Raw genomic sequence first — 23,639 nt, forward strand, 5'->3', positions numbered from 1 at the left:
CACTGCATGGTTAACCTCAGGCAGAAATCAAAGCCTGCCTTTGCAACACAGACATTTAACTGGTCTGACTTGTTGGCCTGGTGACCTACCACCCTCTCTCTTTATTGTGTGCAGTTATACAGCCTTCACTGTAATAAAACCCAGGTCAGACATCATTCCCTCCCAATACATCTGTTTCCCGTCCATCCCTCGATCAGATGCATTGTATAGGTGATACATCATCCTTCTCACTCAACAAACACAACCTAAATGTGCAGTAGAAAACACGATTGTGTATGTAGTCATTATTAAACCATTTGTTTTTTTTGGGGGGACGTATATATATATATGCTATAGTGAATTGCATAGATCAATGAAGGTCGAATAACCGTTTTTCGTGAATGTGTTTGTCCTGGTCCTCTAGAGTTTGAGATTGTGGCCCCCTACGAGGTGGATCACCAGGGGCAGTACGTGTCTCACGAGGTGGCCCACCACCACCGCAGGAGACGGTCCGTGGACACCGGTAACCTGAGTGGGAGCGGGGTTATCCACTTCAGGCTCCGTGGCTTGGGGCAAGACTTTCATTTGGAGCTGCAGACCTCACAGAGACTGATCGCACCTGGCTTCACCGTCCAAGTCCTGAGAAAGAACGGCACTAAAAGCCTCCAGCCCTATCGACAGGAGGACTTCTGCTTTTACCAGGGGTCGCTGAGGTCAAGGGTCAACTCCTCAGTGGCACTCTCCACATGCACAGGGATGGTGAGTAAACGTGCCACAAGCATGTGTTTTATACATCAATAAACATAAACGAGCAGAGTAGACCTAGTTGCTATGTTGGCAGGTAACCGTTGCTGTTTTTCGGTTGGTTACAACCCCCTGGGGGCTGTAGGATTAGGGGAAACCCTTTAGTATGTTTAATGCTGTTTTGCGAGGCTGACACTAGAAACCTCTCTCGGGAGAAAGCACGTTCTGGAAGAATGACATTCAAGTACACTCAGGTCTGAGCTGAGTATGGCATCTCCCCCCACCAAACACTCCAACTGTCAAGTATGGATAAAGTCTCCTTCGAGAGGTCTGGGCGGGGAACATGAAAGGATTAACATTAACAGACTTGTTTCAAGTTGAGCAAGTACAGGGGTTTGTGAACACACAGTACAGTAGTCAGTTCTCCAGCGCACAGTATGTGGTGTACTGTACAGATTTCCCCATGTTTGTTTGTCTTTCCATATTCCATGTCTGCTGTCTGTGTCTGAGAATGTTCAGTGTGTAGAGAATGTCAGATCTCCAGGGATGCTCCCATGGCCGTGGCCTGGGTCTCAGTCTCATCAGAACGTCCAATCAGAGGATCCGTGGTTACGATGATTGTAAACGTGATTCTCACGGTTGTATTAGGGCGAGAGGGCAGCAGTAAATCAATGAATGAAAAGATTTACTCTTCAGACTGGAAGAGACAACCACATAAAGTAGTTAAGGGCTAAGGGATTTAGACCTCCGTTCAAGCAAGTTTCTAAGCAAGGTTGACGGAATAATTGTCTGCACTTTTCTACAATATGAAATATATTTGCGATTTGAAACTTTATTTTCATCCATCTTAACATTCAGTCCATCTAGCCATGCATGTTGAGAGTACTGTAGTAGATGTCTCCATACTGTAGATGTAGATGCAGCTTGGTAGACTATCTATCCAGGTTGTTGAGCATTACATGACAGGTTGTTGAGCATTACATGACAACTTAAAGGAAACCTTGATCTTTGGATCCTAGGATCCTATTTGGCCAGGGGATAGGTAAATATTTGCCAAAGGAAATAGGATCAATAACTGGCGTCGTCGATGTGAGAACCTGGCCTGAGGTAACAGCAGGGGCCCAGTTGTTCAAAACCTTTAATCTGGATCAGATTGATCCCAATTATTTTTTGTTATCCAGGATCAGATCGAGCTGGCTGAATCCCCCAATACGACTCAAAATCAGCCAGGTAGATCTTATCTGATCATTCTGATCCAGATTAAACTTGTTGAATAACTGGGCCCAGGTTACAATCCAGTTGGGGATATCCAATGTTTTAAGATGCATGTCTCATAGCCATTAAATAACAACTCCACGTCGTAGAGACAGTGTGGTGCGGTTGGGTTAGTATTCACCTTGTGATGAACTCCCCATTATGCTCATGGTCCTTGTGTTGTTCAGATATATTATAGTAACACTTGTTCACGTAATGACCAATTGGTTACTTAATTAAGTAGAAATAAATAATCTATCTACATTGAACAACAATAATGTACATTGTTAAAAAGTGAATGCAAATTGTAAATATGAAAAGTGGTCAGAGTGTGTTTTAGCAGGGTGGATTTCTGGACAGCAGTCTATTACATTGTCCCAACTGAAGGTTGTTAGGACGACAGCCATAGAGAGTCATTGTTACTGGGGACTTCTGAAGCGCCAAGACTCTAGTGAGTAGTACCATGTTGTAAAGCCTATGTATAAATTCTCGTTGAATGCTCGAATGCTGGCAGTACAGATTGCGGTCAGCCTTAGCTTTGAAGAGAGTAGGGAGTTTGCCGTAAAAAACGTTACAAGTTAGAAGTTCATGGAATAAAGAGCAAGCCCATTGACTCCACAGTTCATCTGCCAAAGGCTTGAAACACTGCAGACACGGTGACACAAATGCGGGTGAAGATCGTAAAGCAAGTCTTTCTGTGTGTAGACATTAAACCATACAATAACCCGCTGTAGTTGAGTTTTATAGGGAGTGCCAGTTTGGGTTGAGCAGAGTGCCATGGCGTAGGGGTTGGAGCTTGGCCATCCTTCTGGGGTATATGTCAGCCGGCGCCCACAGTAACAATGAGCTACTTGTAAGTGATGTAACCCATGAACTTTAGGAGGTGGTGGTAAATCTGCCATCTACCAGCACTGTCCTCAGTATGGAATAAGTCACCTCGGATTAGGTTGTCTTCTAAGCAACTAAATGGCTCTGAGACAACATTACATAGAAGCAGATTGCACACAAGGATGGAACAGCTTCAGTGATTTATTTCAGTAAAAACTATTTAATAGGCTGTTCCATTGTAGATCACTACAATATGGAGTTTGGATTGGTTTTAGCCACCGGCTGCTTGCTTATCAACATGTGTTTGTCTCATATCTCATTTGACTCAGACTTCTAATGCGCACCTTTCATTTGAAACAAAGTTAAATGAAATATGGCTCCCCACAAATCACTTGTAAGTTATGTTTTTTCCTCTTGTAAAATGAGTGCTCTTTGCTCCAGGGCTAGTAGTAGAAACCAGTACACTGGCTCCACCCTTTCCTGGGATTTCCAGCAATAATGTGATACGACATGCTTGATTGATGTAATAAAGCTTTGATAAACATGCAGTGTGGTCCCAGAGGTTTTCTACCGTACACCTTCACAATGAAAGTCCAGACTCGAATGATACGATCATTAATACTTTTCATGACATTGTATATCACCAAGAGGGAAGAAGGACTCATCATTCAAGGTGATTTATGAAGATAATGAATTAGGCTATGTGCTTCAAGTTTTAGTGACTTAAAAATCATCTCTTATTTGGAAAATACCATAATTCAACCTCGTTTTTCTCTCAGGATAACTGTTTTCAACTAACAGGCTCTATTCAATTCTTACTCATTTCTACAGTGACTCATCATAGTAAAGGATACTCAATGGAAAGACCCTCAGAAGACACGACAGACACAGACAGCCACCCCCAGTGTTATTGTTTCTCCAGGTTACCAAGTCTCACCAAGGATAATGAGAAGGCCTGATATATACGTTTGACGTCTTTATTTCCCCAAAGCATAAAAAAAGAAAAAAAAGAACGCTCTTTAATGGCTACACACATTTTCTCCTAGCCTGGAAAGGACCCATATGTCAGGTGCATCTTTGTGATGTTCCACAGTTCCGTTTGTTCCACAGTCTTCCGTCCTTCATGTCTGGATCTGCCTAACTCCAGCTGTTAACGCTCACCCAGGTAGTGTTTCAGCCCCGTCTACTCGCGTTTTATGACTGCTATTTGCACCTCATAGCACTCAGCAAGTCATTTGATGACTTTGGATATTTTAAAAGAGTAGTTGTATGACCTAAGCTTTCAATTTTAGTGCCTACACACACATACATTAAAAACGCGCACCGTCTACTTTGTTGTGCGAAGCGACAATAAGTGCTGTATGCAACTCAATCACATCATTGCTGAATGGGCGGCTTTTTCATGCCATGTAAAAAAGTCTCTGTTGGAACTCTCCTAAAGGAGCATGACTTTTGTTTTCATGCCTAAGTGACTTTACCAGACCACTAGAGAGTCATTTAGGACTCATTTTCCTTCTGTGTGCATGAAAGAACTACTTCTCCCCAAATTGCTTTGTATTTTCCAATTCCTATTCCTGTTAATTATTTTCCAATCTTAAACGTGGTGTGTGTGAGACGTGACTTTTATTGTTTCAGTTGTAACTGGAGAAAATGACACGGTCCCTGTAGTGTTTATAGCCTATCCCCTGCCCTGGTTACACCTTGGCCTATTTTATTACAGTCTCAGGGCACTTAGGAATGAAAACACTGTCTCTGCCTATGGAAATCTACTGTATCTATTCTATGTCTCCTGTCCATGCTGTATAAACTTCCACACCCTCCTATGACGACAATGTTTACTGTAGGCAGTACAATAGGTAACCAGGATTGACGGTAACGCAATTATAATCATCCTCATTACGCGTCTTTTAACTTCAGCCACTGCCTTTTAAAGATGAAGAGATGGATGACGAAGTCAATAAGAAGGTTCTGCTTGTCTGAAAGGAAAAGTCCTGGTTGTTTGAGAGGGAAAAGTGACAGCAAGGCAGAAAAGAGGAAGCATATGTGTACGATCGCATGTGTTTCCAATATGATGGTGTTACAAGCATACAGCAGGTCATGCCAGTGTTGAAAGGAGATTTACGTCTCATAGCCTTCTAGCACGGTAGGAGAGAGCAGGACCATTGCCTTGTTATATAGCCTGTTTGTGCTTTCCACAACAGTCCTTTCCAAGGCTCGGTGTCTCGGTCGATTACTGTGCCAGTCAGAATCCCCCATAGTCGCTTGGCCTCAGTCGTGGCCTCAGCTGTAAGGGTGGAGGTTCCAAGGTTCCAACATCCAACGTTCTTCCGTCTGTGTGCATGTCAGAATGTTTGCTTGGTTTGGACGTCTCGTCCTCTCCCGAGGGATCAATATGTGGCATGTCGGGGTTGACAGAAAGACGTTTCAGGTCGCTGACCTCACCGAGACCCAGACTGAAATGATGACAATCATGCTGATTACATAAGTGCAGAGTGACGGCCACACGAATGACAGGACACGCACACGTCGCCCCCCAAAATGGGTATGATAATAACCGATGAACCTTGGCTGCAATTTCAGGGATTATAATCTGACCAATTTGGCTGGAGATTCAGGCAGTCTGTCTGTCCCTGTTGAGCTTTGGGTCCAGTCTCAAGAGCCCAATAGGACTTTTATTTCTGGTCAATCCTTCAGAATCAATCCAGGCTTAGTTCACTGAGTTGGATAAAAAGAGAGGCACAGCTGTTCTGGGGACCGTTAGACAAACACAACTCTAGTGACGGAGAGAAGTCTTACTCGGTGTCTGGTATTTACAGTAGGAAACAAGTTAGAACAATACTGTAGCTGTAGGTCGTTGGAGACCCTTGGACTTTGATCAAGTTACCTATTGAATGTTGCTCTATGATGATCGATATAACTTTATGACTCCTCAATAACATTAAGCATTACGGTACATTTTAGTTTTAGCAGATCATATACTTGTGTGACATGTGTTGGAGTCTACAGAATGTAAATGTAGATATCTGTTTATGCCCTGTATCCGATGTCATAAATAGGTTAATTCATTCTGAATAACAGCCAATAGCCATTAAGATGTCAAAGCGTCATCCCGTTAAGCCGCCCGGCTTCCCTTTGATAAGCTATTAATAGATGTCATTAAAAACGTTATGGAAATGGAACCGGTCCTTATCCACACCATCAAATAAAATCATTAAGCCAAACATAGAGTAGCATGATTAATTTATTTTGCCTTTTGGAGATTGTTGATTGAGCTTTCTCACTGTAATATACAATACCCTACATACATACAGAAGCTGTCTGTATCTCTTACAGGACTCTCGTAGCTTACATGTTAAGAATGTATTTCAGTCACAATTTAGTCCAATGGCATGGTGCCCTGGGCCACTGCTGATAGGCTGGCTGAGGCTATGGCACTTCACACTGGTGATGAAACCTGGAGAATCAGCACTGCAGCTCATTAATTCTACATCAAACAGCACCAATCTAGCTCTCCATATGCAAGTCTGCATACACACACAAACACACACAGACCCACGCGCAACACACACACACACACACACACACGCACACACGCACGCACACACACACACACACACACACACACACACACACACACACGCACGCACACACAGACGCACGCATGCACACACACACACACACACACAGACACCACCCTGGCAAGCTCTCGCTCTGTGTTATGGCTATGACAGAGGACCTCACACTTCACTCACGACAGAGAAAGCGCCTAACTCAATTAAATATGTGGACCACCGCTGCGCCAAAGATCGTTAGCTTTCCAGAAAAGTGTGGGCCGATGATTGCCAAGACAGACGTGGGGGGGTTGGTGGTGTATAGAGCATGGAGTAAACCTTTACTTTTAATTGCCAGTCATATTGAGACTTATAGTAAACGGACCATTCACCGTTTGACTATTAATGTTGAGCCTGTAGCGGTGTGACTGCTGCATGCTGACTCCAATAAGTATCATCCATTTATTGAACGTCAATGACTAAATCATTTCAACCTCGATGATCATGTTCAGATTTTCTCTCTGGCCGATAGGAGTAGACACTGGACCACAAAACAGATGTTTTATAAAAAAAGAAATAAGAAAAAACAGCTAGCCAGCCCCTCTTGTCAGGGTTGGAGGCCAGTTAGAAAAAGCCAAATATCCAAATCATGACTAATTACTGACAAAGAGGGATTGTGTGGCCAAAATGAGAAGAAGTTCCTGCAGTGATCTGGCCTGGCTCTTGGCTGCAGTTCCGTTCAACATTGGAACCGCAGACTGGGAACCCAGGATAGGGCCGAGGGCTCCTGCTCTCTGGAGGGTCTTGGAGTGGTGTGTGTACTATACAGAGCTTTTGCCCCTGGACACAAGGCCCTGGGTCCATCTGCTGGGTCATAGCCTCAGCATCCCACAGGAGAGATTAAAACAAGGACACAATTGACCACTCTAACGGGTTTGAGCAGTGAGATATGAAATAAAGATATAGAGCAGTGAGATATGACTTGAGTGATTCATGACTTTGTCCAGTAGGGAAAACTGCAATCACTGCAATCACATAGGTGTCTCGAATATACCAGCAAAACTAGCTTTGGACTTAAGTTCTTAAACTGTATGTGGCAATTTCTTTTTGCCACAATTGCTACTCATTTTTAGCATTCCCCACAGAGAGAGTTGCCTAGACTGATTTTTTTGGTATTTCTCTTTGTATACCTACATAGTGAGATGGTAATGAGAGTGTATATACTGTACTATGGTGGTAACACTAGAACAGCCATGGATGGGGTCATTTGACCCTGTGAGTAAAAAAAAAAAAGAGATATATCTTTGCACTCGATCAAATTTCAGGACCCTCCTTTCATGACTTTTCCTAGATATATGTGCGTTCTACCACCCAGTATCTTTACATTTTCAAAATCACATCAGGATAAGCCAGTATAAAGCTATTTTGCAGCTTTTCTGTGTAGGAGGCAGGCTAATTGACAAGACTGCCAGCTAGTGGCTGCAGCTTCCCATTGTAAAGACTATGGTCATTTGACCCCCAAGACGGCTCTTATAGTAGGTAAAAAACGCACGGCTGTCCTAGTGTTAATAAGCATGTGTTTTTCCTCTAGTCAGGTTTGATCCGGACGCAGGATGCGGACTACTTCCTGAAGCCCCTGTCACCCGGCCTGGCTCTGAGAGAGAACTTCACAGGACCCTCCAGTCACCAGCCACACATCCTCTATAAGAGATCCACAGACACACAGAGGGACCCGGAGGACAACATCGTCACCGACCTCGAGGACAACGCCGTCACAGAGGACCGCGAGGCCCAACAACAACATGACAGTCACCATCACCATGACCACCATGACCACCATCACCACGACCACCACGACAGTGACTACAATCAGGGGACGCGGCAGAGGCAACACTACTGTGGGAGACGGAAGAAATGTATGTAAGGGCCTTCTCATTGTCCCCAGTACAATCAGGCTGATACAGTCAAAAAGGAATAGGCCTTGACCTATTCCACCCCTTTGACTTCACGTTTATTCTAAAAGTGTCATATTCCCCCCCCCCCCCCCAGGAGAAAAAGGAGGCCACTTCTTTTAAGTTCACCTCAAAGGTTAACAAGTCAGAACAGGAAACATGACACATATCGCTATATGGTCATTATGTTTACCACTTACCGTCTCATAACACATACAGTCATGTGGCAGCAGGTAGGGTTAACCGCATTATGAGTTGACCTCAGAGAGATGGGCTGTTTCAAAGGAACAACGGGTACTGTACACCCAGGTCACAGCTGTCCCTGTGAAAATACAGGAATGTTTTCCTTTTGGGGAGGTGGGGGGGGGGGGGGGGGGTGGGAGGATGGGGGTGGGGGTGACGACATCATACGGCACACCTGTGCCACGTTTTCGAAAAAGGCCACTTTACCCTCACCTGCTTTCCACCTATATAAACAAACGTTGCCATTTAAGCTCTTATCACACAAGACAGTGAGGTGAAGGTTGACGGTAATCTTAAAAAAGGGAAGATTAGTAAAACAATGTTGACGGCAATATTGGTTTTCCTTTCAGCCTTTGTACATTGAGGTTTGTATTGATCACGGTGAATTTGGAAGGAGAGAAAAAGTCCTCCTTTCAGCAGAGTTGGACTTGGACCTTAGATGTTAGGTCTGTGTTTATCTAAATCACATTTTCAATACGAGACAAAAGAATAATTGATCTTGTTGTTTCCATCGATATCTATGTTCCTCCTCCAGACATGCCCAAGCCTCCAGAGGAACACATCTACATTCTACCAGATGAGTACAAGTACACACCTAGGAGCAAACGTGCAATTCTGTTTCAGTCTCAAGCCAACCAAAAACTCAATGTGGAGACTTTGGTGGTTGTTGACAAGAAGATGATGGAGAACCACGGTCACGAGAACATCACAACATACGTCCTTACAGTACTCAATATGGTGAGTGACATTGTTTTGTCCCAATAGATGTCAAGTGTACAAAGCCCTTTACAGTTTATTTTTCATGTCTTATAAGAATTCAGGTGATGTCTTTGAAAGAGGAAACCTATAATGTAAACAACATGGAGGTGAAATCATTCCACATGGTTTCTCAGCTGATCCCAGCATATCTCGTCATGCCATTTGCTACTTAGTGACTGACAAATCCAAAGATAATCCCCCTCCTTTTCAAAATACAGTTTCACTACAAGACCCAGGTCAAAACATTTCACCCTTCTAAGAGAGGAGTAATCATAATAGGATGAGGTTACACGGAGCGGGCCCTGCCAGTACCCAGGGGTCCTGGAGCCATGTTTAGAAAAGCCCTAGTGTGGCCAGCTGGGACTTGTGTAGATCAGCTTACCACAGGATCGCTCCTATCTGCATCCATATGTCAGAGGGAGACCAAACATAAAGAAAGAATGACCTTTTCCGAAGGAATACCGTGTGTGTGTGTGTGTGTGTGTGTGTAAATGACACCTGAGGTATTCATACAATCCCCGAGAGGGAAATCAGGATCCTAGTTTCAAAGACGACTTCATCGCTTTTGATTGATGTAAGATCTTCGCAGTTGAGTGGAGGTGCAATTGGAAACAGCAGTTGGTACTGTATCATTCTGTGATACCATCACCTGAGAATTTGGAAGGTTATCTCTGTAGAATCTCGCGGCTTAAGTTTCTCATCCATTAAGCGCAGATATTTTCGCCAGATATGTCCTCTATCAAAGGACGTGGCTAATCAACTCATTGAATCTGTATCGCAGTTTGAGCTTTTAGGATTGTGTAGTCACCAAAAATGTGCCATTCCCTTCCAAATGTGCAAGAAACCCGAAGATTGTTTGGAACAGATTGCAGCCGTGGTCACTTTTTTCAGAGAACAAAAGGAGATGTTCTTTTCCTTGTTATTACTGATGTTGATGATGCATGTGTCCTTCCAAGGTCTCCACTCTTTTCAAGGATGGAACTATAGGGGGTAACATCAATATCGCGATCGTGGGTCTTATTCTTCTGGATGAGGACCAGGTAAGTGTGTTTTCATATGTAGGCTGTTATCTTTACCGTATTGATGAAACTGGTTAGAATTAAATATCTGAAGATGTATCGGCCTTTCAAGCTTTTTCAACTTGATTTCGTTTTCAGGACAGTAATACAGTATGTCCCAAAAGACCAATCTTCCTGTCTTGTCTGAGGGTTTACAGGGGAAAAACTGCTCAGTTCTTTTTTACAATGACAATTTAATTATGGGGTATACATATCCTTGGATCCCAGCCAGATTATTTGGGAATTTCTGGGAGAAGAGTTGGGAGAGAGAGAGCGTGAAGGGGGGGGGGGGGGGGGGGGGGGGGCATCTTTGTTACCCACCTGTGCTAATGTTAATGAATTTCAATTTCCCCCAAAGAGGCCATTGGGACAGGAATGTCAAATATGCCTCTACTTCCCCACCCTGTCATATTAGTGAGAGGGCACTTAAGACTAATGTGGCTTGCGTTGCTGTTCAATTGTCCATGCGCCCATTTACCTAAGGAGGGGTCTCACGAGGCACCGGATGATTACAGACGAGACCAGAGGCTTGTCAGGGATCTTACCCTCTCCTCGCTCACCCCGACCTCTCCTCTCAGCAGGCCTCAGCGTAGCCCCTCAACCATAACACGGAGGGCAGGGCAGGTGCTCTGGCCCCCTTCCTGCTCATTTGATCTTTTTTTATGGACACTTAAGTTCTCAGTAAGGCAGGTTAGCAGGAGATGAGTTGGGGCCTGGAGTCTTTTGAACTGATCACTAAATACCACCAGACTTTTTCCACTGATCACCCCCCCCCCCCTCCCTCCCCTCCACCCTCTGCTTTGTGTCATAAGGATGGGCTGGTTATCAATCACCATGCCGACCACACTCTAAACAGCTTCTGTCAGTGGCAGTCGGGGCTGGGGGGCAGAGAGGGCCGTCGCCATGACCACGCCATCCTGCTCACGGGCCTGGACATCTGCTCCTGGAAGAACGAGCCCTGTGATACTCTGGGTAGGTTGCCCTCTCTACTGCCTGTATAATAATAACAACAATAATAATAATAACAATAATGATAATAACAATAACAATAACAATATAATTATTATGAATAATAATATTAATAATAATAATAACAATAGTGATAATAATAATCATAATAGTAATATGAATAATAACAACAACAATAACAATAATAATAACAATAATCATAATGATAATAATAATAATGATGATAATAATAATAATAATAATAATAATAAAAAGTATGTGAGTGTCATAAGTATGAGGTGCTGTAGTAGAACAACTATTGTACCACATCATTTTGTGTTCCATATTGATTTCTGTTAGTGGTGCTATTGTGAATAAAGAAATTATAATCTTGGAAGTTTTCATGAAAATATACTTGGTTCAAATTGGCAATTACATCTACGAACAGTTTATCTGTCTTGTCAGGACACATAATAATGCCAAGCTCAACTGATCTAAAGCTATAGTAATTACAATCCCTCCCAAGTATTTTGCTGTAATTATACCAATTAACTGTAACAATAGCTCGTTGTAATGACTATGAGAAGGTATTGTGTTTTCTGTGAGAAACCCTTATTTGTCTCCCAGAGTGGGTGTTAAAACCCGTTGCCCCCATCCCAGCCCTGACTTCAAAGCCTAGGCTGAGAACCAGATTGTATTAGTCCCACTCTTCGCTGCGAGACCCTAGTTCAAAGGTGCTTGGAAGTACAAACGTCTTAAGTCTGTCAACTATTAACACCTCAGTGTGGTGTGAAAGCTCCTGTAAAGCCAGGTCTCAGAAGTGTTGAAGATGCCGGGATAATAATTGGGATGTCATGTCAGTAGCACAATCAGTCAGCACATCATAATAAATTGCTCTGGAAAGCACAATTAAACCCTGACACTTTTATCTCCTAGGTTTAGAAACAGCTTCAGCCCTGTGGGAGTGTGTGTCTTCATTCTAGTTATGACCACTCTATTAAGGACATGTTTGATGATCCATCTCCGTCGCTGACTGACTGACTTCAAGGTCGAGTCGAAACGAAAATCCGCTCAGTCAACACTCGGATCGCGCTAATCAAGCGCATGTGAACTCTTCACGTGTCGTCCGCTTTATTGAGAATGACTTAAATCTCCGAGCCGGTTACAATAACAGAGGACATGTCGTAAAACAACGTGAGATTAAATTCTCACTGAAAAAAAAAGAGAGACATTTAAAGGGGAATCCCTCATGGGTCTTTTCTCCTTGACTCAGATCCAGGTCCAGAGCTCTTTGTGTGTTCAAATGAGAGTTTGGGAAATTTCCCATATAACTCTCAAAGTTCCCTTCGTCCCATATGGTAACAGGTTTAGGGATACTGACTGAGGGGTTGTTTGATTTCTTTTTTTTTTGTTCATGCATTCCAAAGTTCACTTGCAACTGTTAGCTGTCGCATCTGCTTAAGAGCAGAAGAACTACACAGACCAGGATACAGTTTGAACTGAACAGATTTGCCTCACAGCTGACACAACCGCAGCTGGTGTCAGAATAATTTGCTCTCACCTCTGTCTTCGGGTGTAATTGTGTTGGTATGACCTAGGCCCAACAGCACATGCAACATGACATACACATGCGTAGGTGAAATAAAACAAACCACGCTAAATACACGATGTCAGTAACTGGACAGGGTCATGATGAAGCATAGCTATTGTTCCCACCCATTACCTGCCTCCTGTGAAAAGTGTGAAAATGATATTTTCGAGTTGATTTGAGGTGTACCAACATTCAAATACGCATATCTTTTTCTACTTTTTTCAGATTGCAATGTATGACACATCATTTGAAAGCTTACAATCTGCCCTTTCATAATCTGTCAATAAAAGGAAAAATGACCTCCCCTTACTTGTGGTCTTTTTGACCAGACCTTCATATTGTTTTTCATTCATCATTCACCATTCATTCATATCACATATTGGTGTAACTGCCCTTGGTTCTGGACCATAATGATGTAGCAATCTGTGTGTTTGTTTCTGCCAGGTTTTGCTCCAATTAGTGGGATGTGTAGCAAATACAGAAGCTGCACCATCAATGAGGACACTGGGCTTGGTCTAGCCTTTACTATCGCCCATGAGTCTGGACACAAGTAAGGATCAAACACCTTCCCATACCTCCTCTTTCCTCCTCTGTTACCCTAAACATCCTTACCTTCATACAGCACATCTGGGAGAGCTTGACAGAGGCTCACCAAGCCCCAGTGCATCATTATCTGCATGTTACATGCGTTGATGAGCACATTTTAGTCAAGGATTTACATTCTATGCAACATGGACATGGATTTTACATCACACATCACATACTTTATCATACAATATGTGACGGCAGCTGGTGAAAGCGGGAACAAGTCAGCAAACGACCAAATGTTCAGACTTTTATTCAGAAAAATGTAAATAAATGTCAACGTTGTTGAAAATAAATGGCACACTCGCTAGTCAACTAACACAGCTTGTTTTGTGAGCCTGCTAACAATGTAAAGTAATGTCATAGTTAACTAGGTAGCAGTGGGGATGACTCACCAAATCCATTGCAATGCAATATTTTGGCTTGACTAGCGAGTGTGCCATTGATTTTCAACAACGTTGAAATGTATTTACATTTTTCAGAATAAAAGTCTGAACCTTTAGATTGATTACCCCTTTCACCAGCTGACGTCACACATTCCCCTCTTCTGTTCGACTCCCCGCCTTTTCTACAACTAATTACAGTAGAACCCTGCAGAGAGAAGAGTCATATCCCCTGTCATATCCCCTGTCACTTATCACCCTCTAATAGGCTCCTGCTATAGCCCTCACTCACCATGTCTCTTACAGTAGCGCTTCTGGACTCTTACCCACAGCTTTGGAATGGTCCATGATGGAGAGGGGAACGTGTGTAAGAAGTCAGAGGGCAACATCATGTCCCCCACGCTAGCTGGCCACAACGGCATCTTCTCCTGGTCAGCCTGCAGCCGACAGTACCTAACCAGATTCCTCAGGTAAAGCTTCCCCCCCCCCCCACCACAATACATCATCACGGTCATTCATCATTGTGGGAAACGCAGTCTGGCTGCTTACATGACAAGCGCTACGGTTGAGGAGAATATGATGGATGAACAGAGACGGCTCACTTACAGCACAGCAGGCAGTATAACATTTGTATTAGGAGCAGACTTGTTCCACATTCAGGTTGTTTCCAAAGGAGCCCTACTCTGAAAGGCTATACTCACATCACATGCTAGACCCACTGGGCGATGACTGCCCCCCCCCCCATAGCCAGATCTGGGAACAAACAGGCTTACTCTCAGGACTATTCTGCTGAAATTAACAGCCATGGCCTTTACTGAGAATCCATGCCCCATCAGTCATGTGTTTTGGGCTCTCTCTCTCTCTCCGCAGCACAGCAAGAGTCCAGACATCAGACTCATCTTTAAAAGAAGCTAGGATTCATAGTGGGGGGATTTTAAATATAGCTGGCATCGCGGCCAACCCGGCTGATATGTGGGCCTTCCACTCCTCCAGTCTTGTGTCGCAGCCAGAGTCTGAGAAGCCGTCTGTGTGTGTGAAACCAGATACGGCCGGCCCCGAACCCCTAAATTTAACCAGTGTGTTAAATTAACTGTGAAGTATCCCATCACTTACTCGTGGGGACACTGTATTTCCTCACTCCCTTATTAAAGCTCTATGACCTCATCCTCGTTAGTGCTGTCAGGTTTATATTAAACACCACAGCTCACCGCTCCAGCATCCAGCCACCGGAGAGTTCCGTCTTCCTCCTCTCTCCTCTTCAGGGCCACGCGGACGAGGAAGTCCCTGCCAAGTGCCGTCGGAATGTTTTGAGACCTGTCGCCCTCGGTGACTTCCTTTCTGCCAGCTTTCACCCAGCGGTGATATCTGTGGCAGAAATCGTACTCGAAAAAGCAATTCGAGCCAAACGTTTGTAAGCGTCTCGTACGTAACGAACCGACAGCTTTTTCGCACTGCAGCTTTCATTTCCACCGCTCTGCCACCAAAAAAACATGAATCAAGAGGCATTCCTGGTTGGTTTGGTTGGATGCTAAACTGCACTTCGTTGTATAGTACTTGTACTCTGCGATGACAATAAAGTTGAATCTAATCTAATCTAATCTAATTCCGTAATAGACCTATCGCTAAACCATGCCCCCATAGAAAACTCGGACAAACAAACAACACTTGCTCAAATTCTTCACGGACAGTGACTGACTGACCGACCATGACTGAATGACATTCAATGACTTGCAATGGCGGGAGTTAAAATTTCTGATTTACCACAGCAAGGAATGTTTTTTAAAGATGACAAGAATATTTAGTCTAGAAGCTTTTCACCATCAGATGAGACCATCAGCAAGTTGTTTGTCTGAGTTTTCTGCCTGTAGTGACTTTTGCTGTGATATGATTGGACAATTTCTATTTTGGGGCGTGGCTTAGCGATAGGTCTATTGACGTCATCGTCGTTGTTGTCAGAATCCATTACAACAGTCTACACACATGGCCGTCCGTCTTCACAACACAGGTCATTAGTGCGCTCGGTGCGTTACTCCCTGGGTACGGTACTGTTGCGTGTGTGTCCAGTAAACAGGAGCGTGTACGGTAGGAATGCCCCACACAGCGCTCCTCCATGCCGCTCCACTCCTCGCCAGGAGCCCTACAAGGTCCCTCCCAAGGAGCTGTGTGCTTTTTCCAGTCGCGCTCTAAACTGCAGCTTGTGAATAGGAAATGCCCAGGGATTATGTTGAGACAAGGCCTCCGGGCCGACAGAGTGTCTGGGAAACCCAAAAAAGCAGCAGGCGCAGCGACAGATATACATACCTCTGTGTTCCTCAGCTGCCTTCCCGATTCGTTACAAGAAATGACCAGCCCTGAGGGCCGGAGTCAACAACATGCACCGAGGTGTTGCCTGGCGTGTTTCGTTTCACAAGCGCCTAATAAGAACTAAAGGCGCTAAAACTGGGTTATGCGTTCTATTCACCCTAGTATACTGTACTCCAACCTATCTACTAATAACCCAACCAACCCCTCCCCCCCCCCTCCCCCCTCCTAGTACACCCCCGACCCCCAGGCCTCTCTTGCCACTGTAAGACTGTACAAGGTAGCCTTGGGAGAGGATCGACCGACCGCAGGGGCTTTAGGTTAAGCTTCTCAGATGATTATCTGACGTCCACATGCGTCCTTATCTCTCTCTTTCATCTGCGGAGGAGACCCAGGCAACTTTAGAGAGGTGACACCGTCGCCGCAGCGGTGAGATGACGGAGGAGGACCCAGACGTTGGAGAGGTTTCAGACAGACACGCTCGCAAGTGGCGGCCAGATGCAACCGCTCCCCTAGCATGCATGTTGTTGATGTACGGCGGGGGTAATTGAACGCAGAGTGGACGTATAAAAAAATAAAAAATAAAAGGCTTCTTCTATAAATCTCTGACGCCCCCCCCTCACCCCCCCCCCCTACCCTTTGGTGGGAGTGGAACGGATGGAGCCAGAGCGATGTATGTATCCAGCTTTTTACAGGCAGAGGGACGCTGAGAAACATGTGCAATACAGTCAGTGTTCCTCAGACACATAGGAATCATAAAGGAATTGGGATTGTATTGGGCGGCTGGGGGGGTCTGCTAAAGCAATCAAGACCACTCACTACACCGTATGCTATATTGCGTCCAATGTACTGTGACAAAAGGTATTTCGGCTATAAAATATTTCCCCATGATTACTGACGATATCGGTTTACATCGGGAACCCCAGCGGCTGAGGGACATAGAAGTGATAGCGTTTATTAATGTGTGTCATAAGAGAGTGTCAGAAGCATTAAACCACGCGGGATTGAGTTAGGTACTGTGCTTGTTATGTTACCAAGGCGACCCCCCTTTATGGCGCTCTCAATATGGGAAACGATGGGATATTATGGACGGGTGTTCTGTATAGTAGAACGTGTATGGTGAGTAATGAGTAATGTCCATGTCCCCTCTCCCCCCCAGCTCCGCCCAGGCCACCTGTCTGTCAGATGAACCCAGGTCAGTGAACGAGTACAAGTACCCTGAGAAGCTTCCTGGGGAGCTCTACGACGCGGACACCCAGTGCAAGTGGCAGTTTGGCGAGAAGGCCAAACTCTGCACCCTTGACTTTAAGAAGGTAAAGGTCTGCCTTACCCCTCTGTTAGTTACATATCCTATCGGTCCTTACATTTCTTTACATTTCGTGAGTTTAGAATTATAAGGTTCTATCTCCGTTTAGGGTAGTTCAGAGATATTGAGCGTCAAAGTTTTGACATTCCATTATGTTTTGTGAGATGGAACCTTTGTATTTTATTAATAACTAACTAAAAAATGTCAACATTTAATTAAAAACACCACACAGGCATTAATAAACACCTAATGGATCAGATTATGTAAAAACTCAATTTTGACAAAAATGGAGATAGAACCTTAGAATTGTAACGTCACGATTTCTAGAACCAGATTCATTTGGAATGTCATACAGATTCGGGTTCCTGCCATGTTTCCCCCCCCCTGCCTTATCCCAATATAGTGCTTGTCCCCCTTCCCCTTAGTAAGAGGGGAAATTAATTAGACTCCATATGTTTTATAATCCCGACATCCGGAGCCATTTTCGTAATCAAAAGTCAGAATGTTCTTTCATGAGCACGGGTAAGCTGTTGTATATTAAGCTTGTCTGCCTGCCTTCACACACACCAGACAGACATACTGCCCATGAAACACACACTGGGACGGCTAAATATATATTGGAGGGAAGCCAATGGGAACCTCTGTTTGTTGAGCTCCCATTGTCTCATTACCCACTTATATCACTGTCTGAGAGCCCTGCACTGCTGAGACAAGGCCAAAGGACAGCAGGACACAGTAGATGAGATTCATGTTCTGTTCCGTGTTTATCTAATAAATTCACATTTCAGAGTAGGCCTAGAATAACAACAATAAAAGAGTGCAACAACCTAACATAATGACATTGCACCATCCAATTGAAGTACTGTGGGAGAAAGCATTTGCTACCGTATTTGTGATGATACAAATAATATTAATAACGTTTTGGGACAGTTTGAAGTCCCTCCACAGTGCTCTTATTTTAGCATTCGTGCAAGACCATTCCTGTAAATAACACAGAGCTGTGTTTCCACCCGAAGGAAGGTGTGTTTGTATAACACCAGACACTCACTACACTCCTTTCCTCTCCATCCACTTGTTCCACTCATAAAAAAATACAACATGTCTTCGTCCCAGAGGTCTAATTCATTTTGTTGTGAATTTGCGTTTCATGGAAGTTTTTTGGCAAGCATCATAGAGATAAGACACGGCTGGAACGGTCTGCCACAATCACGTTATACTCTCCATGGGGTATGGGGAGGAGCTGGGTTACCTTAGCAAAAAGCAAAACAATAGGCTACTTACGTTTTTTTTGGGTCTTTTGGACTGTTGGAAAAAGCACTGAGTTAGCAAACAGCTGCGTAAACACACTACGGGACTGGTTCCATGATCACTTTTGGCAGACTACTGCTGCTCCTTGCATCTGCACTCATAATGTTGTCAACATGATACAGTCATTCAGATACCAACAATAGAGACACATAAAAACACAGTCTGTGTTTTCTCAGACAATTTGAAGTATTGTTGTATGAGTAGTACAAATTCTTAACATTCCCATGTTGGGTTCGATGTAGATCAAGATAGATTCATATTAGTGTATGTAGTACTAATGCTGTAGGACGTCTTCATGTTTACACGTTATATAACATGTACTGCATATCCTTTCTGTCTAAAAGAATCAGCAATGGAATTTATTTCCAACTAGTATTTTGTTTGAGAACTCCCTCTCTTCCACCAGTTCCCATCATCGTTGTTTACAGATCCTCTAAAGACAACTGAAAAGTGTACTGAAAACTGTTATTTGGACCAAAAACATAATAACAGTGTTATATACATGAAACCTGTGGAAAGAAATGTACAGACCGTCCATCTACGGTGTCTCATTAGTCACCTGACTTCCACCTTGACTTCCACACTTCCTCTGAACCTTCTTTCATGTGAAATTTCCTCAGAGCACATACTGTATTTATCACAAGGGCCAGCACAGACAGAGAAGACGCCAGAAGTCTGTTTGACTTGGTGTGTGTGTGTGTGTGTGTGTGTGTGTGTGTGTGTGTGTGTGTGTGTGTGTGTGTGTGCGTGCATATGCCTGTGCCTGTGTGCGTGCGTGCGTCCGTGTGCCTGCGTGTGCGTGTGTATGTGTTTCTAGGACATCTGCAAGGCTCTGTGGTGCCACCGTGTCGGGCGGAAGTGTGAGACCAAGTTCATGCCAGCTGCCGAGGGCTCTGCCTGCGGCCCAGACATGGTAAGAACCCCCGTCACAAGACTGGCAAAGGGCAGGGGCACACATGTACATCAGCCACCTCTTTGTTCACCCAGCCTGCCCCCAGGAACACCAGGAGCAATAGGGGGGGGGGGGGGCATTACACACACTGAATGAAAATGACCATTCTTCTCTATCCACTGCCTTTATGCCACAAGTACCACACAGCACAGAACAGCAAAGGCTCTCCTGTTCCTAACACCTCACACATTTTTTTATCAGCTTTCCGTACTCACTGATAGTTGGTGTGTGACATTTAATACTACGAGGCCAAGGCCACATAAAGGCCACATACAAGGCCAATAAACAGAGGCCTGGTTACATTCCTGTGCCCAGGTTACCAGGGTGGCCTGAGAGACAATGTAAATGCCAGTTAGGTCACACACACACACACACACACACACACATACAGTAACTGTTATTGCTGAAAGGAACAATGACGACCAAGTCTATTGAGTGCTTTGGGATCCTTATGGATGTCCTCTCCAACATTGTACTGTGCTCTTGACTGTAACAGCCATGTGTGTGTGTGTGTGTGTGTGTGTGTGTGTGTGTGTGTGTGTGTGTGTGTGTGTTGGGGGGGGGGTATTGAAGACCTTGCACTTCTTGCATTTTGCACTTGTGTGTGAATCTTTTGTAATTCTGTTAAACTAATGGACTTATGCAGGCAAAGTGAAACCGTATGAGTTGAGTTCGGTAAGAGCATCAGGTCAATTATAGAACTTGCTGAGGTAGAGCTATAGCGCTCTCCTATCCTATCACTTTTCCTGAGGATAAGCTACCATCCATTGTTGCTGATCTGGTTAAAACGCCAACGGGGTTTGGGCCAAAGGGCAGTTCTCCTCAAGGCTAGCTCTTGACAGCTCTCAACGAGATTTGCGTCTCTCAATATATTGAACTTGATGGCTTAATCCCATATACTCCCTCTGCGGTCCAATTACAGAACACAAACAATGACACTCTCACTTAGGAATCCAAGGCACTTGTTTTCAGGGGATATCAGCTGTGTGGTTCAGTAAAGGGCTCAGGATCACTCAAAGGTGCACAAGTTACTGTAGTACACTTCACCGATGCCACGTTAATGTGCTGGAAAATCAGCTTGTTGAACACCGATTCAGTATCAGGAAATTAGCTGATTACACAATTTCATTGACGTTCTAATAACATTCAAAAAGCTGATTTAGCAACCCAGACTCCAAATGAATACGTTCTGGGGGAAAGTTTCTGCAGAGCGGATGATGTGTTCAGTGTGAACGTGTTATCCAACTATACTGGCAGGTACACTGACAACTTGGAACCTGAACGTCGCTCGTTCGAAACGTACTTGGGAGGCGGTTTTTATTTTTGGTTCTAATTCACTGACAACTTACCTTTAAACCTAACCACTCAAAGGTCATGCCTAACACTGCCTCACTTCCACATGTATCATAATTCATGTGACTCTACAGTCCCAGTCAAACGTTTGGACCAGGGCTTGACGCTTACCTTTTCCCCAGGTAGCACTGTGCTACCATGTTGAAATATTTAGTAGCACACCAAGAATTTCAGTAGCACAATGAAAATTGCGCAATTTTCGTCAACAACGACAACAAATTATCAGAATCATAACATATCAAAATGATCATAACCGGCTCTTGGCCGTAATAAAAATGGAGACTCACACAATGTAAAGGGGAAGTAAGAATATTAATTTCAGTTGGCCCACGGTTCGGTATGAACCTCGGTTTTTGGGTCACGGTTCATGGTTCGTGTTTTTTATTTTTTAAATGCTACTATTTATTTACAAACTGTTACTTTATTTTGCTTATACTTATGGAACTTTAACATTTAGACACATTCCAGAATATGACTGGTATATTGTATAATATAAATATATATAAACAAAAAACACTTTCAAATGTAAAAAAATTACATAAACACTTTCAAATGTGACGTGTTGTGGATTGGAACTATGGATCATAAGCTTTCAAATGATGTGTCATACATTGAAATCCGAAAAAATATGAAGTTAGAGTCATTTGAATGTTGTTAGACGTCAGGCACATATGGGGTTAACCTCTTTGTAATGAAACCGGAAGCAAATGCTGCTAGCAGCTAGCGGCTAACAAAACACAGCGCTACCAGCGCATTTCAAGCGCATATAGGACTCGCGTGAAGCATTTCTGCGACACACGTTTCTATTCACTGTTTTCATTCCCTCATCGCTTATACACATAAGTTTGACTGCGCATGACAGTAGTTCAGCAGTCTTTTAGTCGCACTGGTGCGATTGAATGTATTTCCAAGTCGCACAGAAATATATTCACTCGCAAATGCGACCAAAACAGTCGCACTGTCGAGCCCTGGTTTGGACACACTTCCCATTCTGGGTACTGTATTGTACTGTACTGTATGTATCAGTGGCGGGCGGTGCATTTCACACCTAGGCCTTCAGTGATGTCCGACACATTCCTACCTGAATTATTCTACCTCTTAATACCATCGTTATGACGCCATGGCTCTAGAAACTAGACAGAAACACAGTATAACCGGGCGTTGCATCACCTTAACATAGTCAGACAAGTACAACAGAGTTATATTAATATTTCCGAAGCATTTTTAATCAATAAATCCGCATTTACAATGAAGAGTGTTAAACTAACATCTTTAAGATCGCTACATTACCCACGTCTGTCGTCTCGTCCACCATAATAGCGACAAAGGGTGCCTTTTTAATCTCCATTTTGATCTCTTCTTCCATCACTTCAGCAATAGCAAAAATCAGGTCGTTTTGTATTTTGCCTGACGTCCCAGTAAACACTTTGTTTGTGGACAGGTGGTAATGTAAATCTGGGTTGTTTTCAGCCAGAAAAGAAAGAAGCTCAACGTAGTTTCCTCTGTTTGTGGACTTGGCGCTTTCATTGTGTCCCCTAAATGAAAGTTATTGTTTACCCAAAAACAGGACACAATCGATCAGTATTATCGATCAGTCAACGAAAGCTTTCGTTGTGAGGCTCCGTTTCCCTGCGCACTTTCAAAAGTTTCACATCTACCGGCATAGTTCCGCATCTCAATAGTGAATATCAATACTGCGTATCAATAGTGCGTAGCAATAGTGCGTATCCAATCAAAAGACGTGCTGGGTGCTGACATCATTGAGCCTTACAGCAGGCGCCGTTGTTGCTTTTGCTCGCATCTACGTAGGTTTACTAGGTACGCCACAGGTTTTCTCGTTCCAATGTTAAGTTACAGGTCGAATCCGCAGCACCGTTTAATGTGAAGGCGGGCAGATTTTTGAGCCCCCTAGCAACACATTTTGATTGGATAAAAGCTCTAACATAAAGGCCAGCCCTCCAAATCTCAATCGGAGACTGGAAGCAGCGCAACCAAGAGGAAAGCTATGAAATGAAGAGAATAGACTATGGGGAATCATTAATACATATTTGTGGAAAATATATATTAAAATAAAATGTATATTCTGATGATGTTTAGGCCAGCAGAGAAGGCCTTGCTGGCCCTGACGGCACACCACTGGTATGTATATAGCGAGATAATATGTCGTTAGCCTCATAGCATAATTGCCTTAGTCATGCTTCACTTGTGGTCACCAGGCCATCTTTGTATGTAGTGTCATAATTGCCTATGTCAAAGAGATGACTTGGGCAGATAGGGATTTTGGAATGTAACAAGCATTCTGATAGGCTGATGGCATAGGCAATAATGCACAGTGAATCAGCAGTGTTAGGAGAGTAGTTAGGCAGATACCGGTATCTCAATTTGGCCAAAATATGACTTAGGCAATTATGCTATGAGGCTAACGATGTGCAAAACTAACATAATTCTTTGGTCTGCTGAGGCGATCCCCCCAGAAGGTATTCCATCCGAGGCGTTGCTGTAATTTCGAGGATTGTTTACGGGGTTTGTTTTGGTCTCTTGTGT

At 43.9% G+C, this 23,639-nt stretch overlaps 1 protein-coding gene across 1 annotated transcript in view; it reads left to right on the forward strand.

The window, feature by feature from the left end:
* adamts16 (ADAM metallopeptidase with thrombospondin type 1 motif, 16) overlaps positions 1-23,639 on the forward strand; it is a gene marked incomplete at both ends in the record, with an annotated part of 155,666 nt that overhangs the window by 116,251 nt on the left and 15,776 nt on the right. The window contains 9 exons of the mRNA XM_080541054.1: positions 404-738; positions 7,948-8,272; positions 9,087-9,289; positions 10,267-10,350; positions 11,181-11,340; positions 13,352-13,457; positions 14,208-14,345; positions 17,336-17,489; positions 19,608-19,703. Coding sequence (XP_080397180.1) covers positions 404-738; positions 7,948-8,272; positions 9,087-9,289; positions 10,267-10,350; positions 11,181-11,340; positions 13,352-13,457; positions 14,208-14,345; positions 17,336-17,489; positions 19,608-19,703 — 1,601 coding nt within the window. The remainder of the gene's footprint in view (positions 1-403; positions 739-7,947; positions 8,273-9,086; positions 9,290-10,266; positions 10,351-11,180; positions 11,341-13,351; positions 13,458-14,207; positions 14,346-17,335; positions 17,490-19,607; positions 19,704-23,639) is intronic.

Source organism: Nansenia antarctica (genome assembly GCF_963989245.1).
Source record: "Nansenia antarctica genome assembly, chromosome: 10".
Lineage (NCBI taxonomy): Eukaryota > Metazoa > Chordata > Actinopteri > Argentiniformes > Microstomatidae > Nansenia > Nansenia antarctica.